The sequence below is a fragment of the Melozone crissalis genome, unplaced genomic scaffold (genome assembly GCF_028551555.1).
Source record: "Melozone crissalis strain CALT ecotype California unplaced genomic scaffold, PUWL_Pcris_2 ptg000495l_1, whole genome shotgun sequence".
Classification (NCBI taxonomy): Eukaryota; Metazoa; Chordata; class Aves; order Passeriformes; family Passerellidae; genus Melozone; species Melozone crissalis.
The window spans coordinates 1-8,931 of record NW_026536204.1 but is presented as its reverse complement, the minus strand read 5'-3'; the positions used below and the strand labels follow the sequence as shown (position 1 = coordinate 8,931).

At 64.0% G+C, this 8,931-nt stretch overlaps 1 protein-coding gene across 1 annotated transcript; it reads right to left on the bottom strand.

Moving 5' to 3' along the window:
- On the bottom strand, positions 1–5,018 carry RDH5 (retinol dehydrogenase 5). Its single transcript, XM_054295084.1, has 4 exons — positions 4,703–5,018; positions 3,511–3,769; positions 2,272–2,435; positions 1–241 (listed from the first exon to the last, which is right to left on the bottom strand). Exons 1-4 carry the CDS (start codon positions 5,016–5,018, stop codon positions 18–20), a joined length of 963 nt encoding a protein of 320 aa, XP_054151059.1. The 3' UTR covers positions 1–17.
- Positions 5,019–8,931: the final 3,913 nt, after the last annotated feature.

Sequence of the window (8,931 nt, the reverse complement as noted above, 5' to 3'; positions counted from 1 at the left end):
TTTGGGTCTGGGGTCTCTCAGCGGCCGCCCAGGGCCGGCTTGGGCAGGATGAGGGCCAGGGCCAGGTCCACGAGGGCCGAGGGCAGGTAGGAGGCCGGCAGCCAGAGCAGCTTGGCGTCCCAGCCCGCGCTGTAGCGGCTGCGCGGGTGCTGCGCCCGCAGCGCGTGCTCCATGCAGCGCGTCACCTTGGCCAGGTCCCGGTCACACAGCAGGGACAGCAGCAGGCGCTGCACCCGCAGGTCTGGGGGACAAAAAAGGGACAGGGGGGGTTTGGGGACAGGTGTGAGGGACAAGGGTCAGGGGGCAGTGGGACAGCTGGGGGGCACAAGGACATGGGACAGGTCCCGGTCGCACAGCAGGGACAGCAGCAGGCGCTGCACGCACAGGTCTGGGGGGGACAGAAAAAGGGACAGGGACAGGGGTCAGGGGGCTTTGGGGACAGGTGGGGGGGACAAGGACATGGGACAGGTCCCGGTCACACAGCAGGGACAGCAGCAGGCGCTGCACCCGCAGGTCTGGGGGGACAAAAAAGGGTCAGGGGGGTTTGGGGACAGGTGTGAGGGACAAGGGTCAGGGGGCAGTGGGACAGCTGGGGGGCACAAGGACATGGGACAGGTCCCGGTCACACAGCAGGGACAGCAGCAGGCGCTGCACCCGCAGGTCTGGGGGGGACAAAAAGGGACAGGGACAGGGGTCAGGGGGGGTTTGGGGACAGCTGGGAGGTGGTGGGAAAGGGGAAACTGAGGCAGGGGTGAAATTGTGAAATTTGGGGTTTGGGCGATGTAGGAGAAGGGAAACTGAGGCAGGGAAAATGGTCAGGAAAGGGGAAACTGAGGCAGGGTGAGACACTGAATTTTGGGGTCTGTGAGAGGTGGAAAAGGGTTAGGAAAGGGGAAATTAAGGCAAGGATGAGATGCTGAATTTTGGGGTCTGGAGAGGTGGGGAAGGGTCAGGATAAGGGAAACTGAGGCAGGGATGCAGGGGTGAAATTGTGACACTCGGGGTTTGGGGGATGCAGGAAAAGGGTCAGGAGGGGAAACTGAGGCAGGGTGAAATGCTGAACTTTGGGGGATGTAGGAGAAGGGAAACTGAGGCAGGGAAAAGGGTCAGGAAAGGGGAAGTGAAAGGTGGAAAAGGGTCGGGGTCACACAGCAGGGACAGCAGCAGGCGCTGCACGCGCAGGTCTGGGGGGACAAAAAGGGACAGGGAGGGTGAAATTGTGGAATTTGGGGGATGCAGGAAAAGGGTCTGCAGGGGGAACTGAGGCAGAGGCGAGATGCTGAATTTTGGGGTTTGGGGGATACAGGAAAAGGGAAACTGAGGCAGGGAAAAGGATCAGGAAAGGGGAGGTGAGAGGTGGGGGGTCAGGAAAGGGGAAACTGAGGCAGGGGTGAGATGCTGAACTTTGGGGTCTGGGGAGGTGGAAAAAGGTCAGGAGTGGAGAGTGCAAGAAAAGGGAAACTTTGGGGGGCTGAAAGGCAGGGAAAAGGGTCAGGAAAGGGAAACTGAGGCAGGGAAGAGATGCTGAAATTTGGGATCTGTGAGGGGTGGAAAAGGGTCGGTAAAGGGGAAACTGAGGCAAGGTGAGATAATGAACTTTGGGGTTTGGGGGATGCAGGAAAAGGGAAACTGAGGCAGGGAGAGATGATGAATTTTGGGGGTAGAAAAGGGTCAGGAAAAGGGAAACTGAGGCAGGGGAAAGATGCTGAACTTTGAGAAGTGGAAAAGGGTCAGGAAAGGGGAGGAGGGAGGTGGAAAAAGGGTCAGGAAAAGGGAAACTGAGGCAAGGATGAGATGCTCAATTTTGGGGTCTTGGGAGGTGGGGAAGGGTCAGGAAAGGGGAAACTGAGGCAGGGATGAGACTCTGAATTTTGGGGTTTGGGGGATGCAGGAAAAGGGAAACTGAGGCAGGGTGAGATGCCAAATTTTGGGGTTTGGGGGATGCAGGAAAAGGGAAACTGAGGCAGGGTGAGATGATGAATTTTGGGGTCTGTGAGGGGTGGACAGTTGGTCAGGAAAAGGGAAACTGAGGCAGGGTGAGATGCCAAATTTTGGGATTTGGGAAATGCAGGAAAAGGGAAACTGAGGCAGGGATGAGACTGAATTTTGGTGTTTGGGGAATGCAGGAAAAGGGAAACTGAGGCAGGGATGAGACGCTGAATTTTGGGGTTTGGGGAATGCAGGAAAAGGGAAACTGAGGCAGGGTGAGACGATGAATTTTGGGGTCCGGGGGGTGCGCAGCTGGTCGGGAAAGGGGGGCTGGGGGCTCACACTGGGGCAGGAAGTGCTCCCCGTAGCTGCTGCGCGTGGCCGGCTCCAGGCGCTCCCAGCGCTGCCGCAGCGACGCCTCCAGCGAGTCCAGGTCCGTCACGTTGGTCTTGAAGAACCCCGGCTCCACAATGCTGACCTTGACCCCAAAGTGCCGCATGTCCCGCCTGGGGAGGGGCACAGGGGGGTCACAGAGGGGTTATGGGGTGGGCAGGGGTGTCACAGGGTGGGCAGAGGGGTCATGGGGTGGCCAGAGGGGTCAGAATGTGGTCAGAGGGTTCTTGAGGAACCCCGGCTCCACAACGCTGACCTTGACCCCAAAGTGCCGCATGTCCCGCCTGGGGAGGGGCACAGGGGGGTCAGAGGGGTCAGGCCATGGTCAGGGGTGGTCAGAGGAGTCACAGGGGTGGCTAGAGGGGTGGCCAAAGGGGTCAGGGCAAAACCAGGAGGCCTCAGTCCATGCCCAGGGCTCTCAGTCCACACCCAGAGGGGTCAGTCTGTGCCCAGAGGGGTCAATCCACACCCATGGCCCTCAGTCCATGCCCAGAGCTCTCAGTCCATACCCAGAGCTCTCAGTCCATGCCCAGGGCTCTCAGTCATGCCCATTGATCTCAGTCCATACCCAGAGCTCTCAGTCCACACCCAGAGGGGTCAGTCCATGCCCAGAGCTCTCAGTCCATGCCCGGGGCTCTCAGTCCATGCCCAGAGCTCTCAGTCCATGCCCGGGGCTCTCAGTCCATGCCCAGAGGGCTCAGTCCATGCCCAGGGCCCTCAGACCATTCTCACTCCATGCCCACGGCCCTCAGTGGGTGCCCAGGGCTCTCAGTCCATGCCCATTGATCTCAGTCCATGCCCAGGGCTCTCAGTCCATGCCCACGGCCCTCAGTGGGTGCCCATGGCTCTCAGTCCATGCCCAGGGCTCTCAGTCCATGCCCATTGATCTCAGTCCATACCCAGAGCTCTCAGTCCATGCCCAGAGCTCTCAGTCCATGCCCAGAGCTCTCAGTCCATGCCCGGGGCTCTCAGTCCATGCCCAGAGGGCTCAGTCCATGCCCAGGGCCCTCAGACCATTCTCACTCCATGCCCACGGCCCTCAGTGGGTGCCCAGGGCTCTCAGTCCATGCCCATTGATCTCAGTCCATACCCATGGCTCTCAGTCCATGCCCAGAGCTCTCAGTCCATGCCCAGGGCTCTCACTCCATGCCCACGGCCCTCAGTGGGTGCCCAGGGCTCGGTGCCCACCTGAGGCTGTCCGAGAAGGCCTCGATGCAGTATTTGGAGATGCAGTAGCCGCCGCCGTTGGCCGAGATGCGGCCCAGCACGCTGGACGTGTTCACCACGCGGCCCCGCGCGCGCTTCAGCAGCGGCAGCAGCTGCAGCGTCACCTCGATGGCGCCCAGCGCGTTCACGGCCAGCACGCGCCGGAAATCCTCGATGTCCATCCACTCCGTGGGCCCGATGGGGTTGGCGATGCCGGCGTTGTTCACCAGCCCAAACAGCCCTGGGGGGACCCCAGAATGGCACCCCCAGTGTGTCCCCTGGGACCCTCAGTGTCCCCTGGGACCCCCAGAGTGTCCCCGTGTGCCCTGGGGTCAGTGGGGTTGGCGATGCCCGTGTTGTTCACCAGCCCAAACAGTCCTGGGGGACACATGGAGGGTGGGGGACTCCCAAATGGGACCCCCAGTGTCCCCTGGGACCCCCAGAGTGTCCCCACATCCCCCACAGCCCCTCCCCAGGTCCTTGTGCCCCCCCATGTCCCAGCCCCTGCTTGGGGTCTCCACATCCCCTGTGTCCCCTGTCCCCTCCTTTGCTCCTTGTCCCTCCACGTCCGCCCTGCCCTACAGCCCCTCCCCAAGCCCCCAGACCCTTTTTCCCCCTCCCCAATCCCTCAGAGCCATTCCCTCCCCTCTCTCAAAGACTCCACCTTGTCCCCAATCCCCCAGACCCTTTTCTCCCCTCCCCAACCTCCATCCCCTTTTCCCCCTCTCCCACTTGCCCCCAGCCCCTCCCCAATCCCCCTCCCCTCTTTCCGCCCCGTCCCTCACCTTTGTCCCCCACCTCCCTGTGTACCCAGCCCCTCCCGAAGCCCCCAGACCCTTTTCCCCCTCTCCCCAATCCCCCTCCCCTCTTTCCCGTCCCTCACCTTTGTCCCCCACCTCCCTGTGCACCCAGCCCCTCCCGAAGCCCCCAGACCCTTTTCCCCTCTCCCCAATCCCCCTCCCCTCTTTCCCGTCCCTCACCTTTGTCCCCCACCTCCCTGTGCACCCAGCCCCTCCCGAAGCCCCCAGACCCTTTTCCCCCTCTCCCCAATCCCCCTCCCCTCTTTCCCGTCCCTCACCTTTGTCCCCCACCTCCCTGTGCACCCAGCCCCTCCCGAAGCCCCCAGCCCCTTTCCCCCTTCCCCAATCCCCCTCCCCTCTTTCCCGTCCCTCACCTTTGTCCCCCACCTCCCTGTGCACCCACTCGGCGGCGCGGCGGATGCTGTCGGAGCGGGTGACATCGAGCAGGACGGTCCTCAGGTGTCCCCCGGGGGTGTCCCCGCGCAGGCTCTCGGCGCCCTGCGGGGTCAGGCACGCCGCCAGCACCCGGTAGCCCTGGCGGGCCAAGCGCCGCGCCAGCAGGCGCCCGAAGCCGCTGTCGCAGCCCGTGATGAACACGTGCTTGTCCCGCACCGACGGCAGCGTGCGCCGGTCCCGCAGCAGCCACAGCAGCGCCCAGAGCAGGGCCAGGAGCGACAGGTACAGCAGCATGGCCTGGGGACACAGGGGACATCAGGGACACACGAGAGAGAGACCCCCACCCTGTCCCGCAGCAGCGCCCAGAGCAGGGCCAGGAGCGACAGGTACAGGAACATGGCCTGGGGACATAGGGGACATCAGCCGTGTGTGACACTGACAGTGCCAGGTACAGGAACATGGCCTGGAGGACAGGGACATCAACCCTGTGTGACACTGGCAGTGCCACCAGGGCCCAGAGCAGGGCCAGGAGCAACAGGTACAGGAACATGGCCTGGGGGACAGGGGACACGTGTGACACTGCCAGTGCCAGGTACAGGAACATGGCCTGGGAGGGCAGGGGACACGTGTGACACTGCCAGTGCCAGGTACAGGAACATGGCCTGGGGGACAGGGGACACGTGTGACACTGCCAGTGCCAGGTACAGGAACATGGCCTGGGAGGGCAGGGGACACGTGTGACCCCCACCCTGTGCCAGGTACAGCCGCATGGCCTGCGGGGACAGGGGACATCAGGGATCCCTGCCAGAGACACCCCCGAGAGAGAGACCCCCACCCTGTGTGACGCTGCCAGTGCCAGCACTGCCACCAGTGCCAGGTACAGCCACATGGCCTGGGGGGACATCAGGGACACATGGGACCCCCGCCAGGACCCCCAGCCCCCCACCCTAGCCCGAGCACGGGGGTCTCTCCCCATGGACAGAGCGGTCACTCGGGACTGACCCCTCAGGACTGACCCGTGCCTGGCCCCGGTCCTGGCTCCGCCTCCTGTGTCCCCACGGGTGCCCGATTGGGGGGGGGTCCCGGCCCTGTCGGGTGGGGAGGGGTCCCCCCAAAGCCCCTCCCGGGCCGGGCCGAGCCGGGAGCTCCCCCCCAGCCCCGCCGTGTCCCGCTCTGGCCCGGGCCAGGCCCGGATTAACGGGGCCGCGTCACCGCCGGGCACGGGGGGGCTCCGGGGGGGTCCCCTCGGGCCCGATCCCCCCGCCCGGGGCAGCGGCGACCCGGGACCCCCGGGACAGACCCTGCCCAGCCCGGGACCCCCGGCCCGGGACCCCCGGCCCGGCTGTGCCCGAGTGGGGAGGGGGCCCATGGGGGCCCTGTGACCCCCCCACGGCCCCGGGCCCCCCCTGCGGGACCCCCATGGGGGAATTGGGGTCTCAGGACTCTCATGGGGGGGGTTCGGGTGTCAGGACCCCTTTAGTGAGGATTTGGGGGTCTCAGGACCCCCATCCGGGGGACCTTGCAGTCTCAGGACCCCCCTGGGGGGGGCTTTGGGGTCTCAGGACCCCCATCCGGGGTGTTTTTGGGGGGTCGGGACTCCCCCATTGTTGGTTTGGGGGTCGGACCCCCAAAGGGGCGGCAGGGACCCCCCTCCCCACCATCGGATTTGGGGGGACACCCGGGGTTTGTCCTGTGCCCTCCCTCCAGGACCCCCCTCGGGGGCTTTGGGGTGTCAGGACCCCCATCCGGAGGAATCTGGGGTGTCAGGACCCCCATCCAGAGGGATTTGGGGTCTCAGGACCCCCCTTTACCCCTCACCCTGGCGTTTGAGGGTGACCCCGGGGGTCCGCCCTGTGTTCCCAGAGCCCCCCCAAACAGGAGACCCCCGGTATGGGGGGGGTGCAGAGGGGGGAGGGGGCTCCCCAAATCCTTCCTGGGGACAGAGGAGGGGTCCCCAAATCCTTCGGGGGCTGAGGGGGAGTCCCCAAGTCCCTCTGGGGGGGCAAAGGGGGGGGTCCCCACCTCCTTACTGGGACAGAGTGGGGGTCCCCAACTGTCTCAAGGTTGCAGAGGGGGGTCTCCAATTCCCTCGGGGGGTCCCCACAACCCTCGGGGTTGCAGAGGGGGGGGTCCCCAATTCCCTCCGGGGGTCCCTAAGTCCCTCAGGGGGTCCCCACGTACCTGGGGGTGCAGAGGGGGGGTCCCCACGTACCTGGGGGGCTGTGGGGCTGCGGGCGCTGCTCCGGCCGCGGCCTCGGGGCCGTGTGAGCCGGGGGGGGGCGGGGAGCAGGGGAGGGGTCCGGGGGGATTTGGGGCGGGGGGGGCGGCGGGGGGGGGGGGCCAAGGCCGCTCCTCCCCGTGCCAGGCACGGCCACAGATCCCCGGGGGGGGGAGGGGGGGTGAGCAACTTTGGGGAAATCACCCCAAAATGGGGCCGTGATCCCACAATGGGGGAAAATCACCCCAAAATGGAGGAAAATCAGCCCAAAATGGGGCCCTGAAAATGGGCCCTGACCTCCCCCCACTACAGGAAAATGAGCCCTGAACTCCTCAATGGGGAAAAATCACCCCAAAATGGGACCTGAAACCCCCACAATGGGGGAAAATCACCCCCAAATGGGCCCTGAGTCCTAAATGGGGGGAAATCACCCCAAAATGGGCTCTGAGTCCCCCCAATGGGGAAAGATCACCCCAAATGGGCCTTAACACCCTTTCAATGGGGGGAAATCACCCCAAAATGGAGCCTGATACCCCTAATGGGGAAAATCACCCCAAAATGGGCCCTGACCCTTCAATGGGGAAAATCACCACAAAATGGGCCCTGAACCCCCACAATGGGGGAAAATCACCCCAAAACAAACACGCCCCCCCCCCATGATGGAATTAAACCCCTCCCACCCCCCGGATGAGGGGGACCCCCCCCGGGGCTCCGAGCACCCAAAAAATGGCCCCTTTGTCCCCAATCAAGCAGCCTCAGAGCCTCGGTAAGTACTAAAGAGGATGAGGGGGCTTAGGGGGGGATTTGGGGGGGGGGGGGGGCTGTGCCAGGGTCCCCCTGGCCCGGCCTGACCCCCCCCCCCCCCTTTATTCCACACCCCCTGTGCCCCCCCCCTTTATTCCACACCCCCCTCTTTATTCCATTGCTGTCAATGCTGGGGGCGGCAGCATGGTGAGACCCCCACTGGTTATTTGGGTCTGGGGGTTTCTGGGGGGTCGCGGGGGGTTTTGGGGGTCCCTCAGGTGCTGGAGGGCTGCAGCTGCCCCTTGTAGACGTACTCGAGGGCGGTGGCGATGGTCCTCATGTCCAGCTCGATGCTCCTGGCCCAGTTCTCCACGTCGCCGATCTCCTGAGGGTGGGGGGGTTTGGGGATTTTGGGGAGGGGGCTCACCCCTGGGCGGGGGGGCACCCATCCTGTTCCATTGAGGGGCTCTGGGGGCTCCCTGGGACCCTCTGGGTGCTCCTCAGGACAGCCCAGGACACTCCAGGTGCTGCCCAAGATCCTCAAGATGTTCCCCAAGACCCCAAGATGTCCCCCAGAACCCCCTGGGTGCTGCCCAAGACCCCCAAGATGTTCCCCAAAATGTTCCCCAAGACCCCCTGGATGCTCCTCAAGACCCCCCAGAACCGCCTGAGCTCTGCCCAAGACCCCCAAGATGTTCTCCAAGACCCCTTGGGTGTTCCTCAAGATCCCCCAAGACCCCCTGGGTGCCACTCAAGGCCCCCAAAATGTTCCCCAAGACGCCCTGGGTGCCCCTTGGGACCCCCTGGGTGCTGCCCAAGACCCCAAAATGTTCCCCAAGACCCCCAAGATATTCCCCAAAGCCCCCAGGATGTTCCTCAAGACCCCCCAGGACCCTCTGGGTGCTGCCCAAGACCCCCAAGATGTTCCCCAAGACCCCCAAGATGTCCCTCAAGGTCCTCTAGGACCTCCTGGGTGCTGCCTGAGACCCCTAAGATTTTGCTCAGGACCCCCAAATGTTCCCCAAGACCCCCTGGGTGCTCCTCAGGACCCCCTGGATGCTCCTCAAGACCTGCTCTGGGCTGGGTTTTGGGGTAGTTTTGGGGTGAGTTTTGGGGTGGGTTTTGGGGTAGTTTTGGGGGGTTTTGGGGTGAGTTTTGGGGTGTGTTTTGGGGTGAGTTTGGGATAGTTTTGGGGTAGTTTTGGGGCGAGTTTTAGGGTGTGTTTGGGATGAGTTTTGGGGTGGT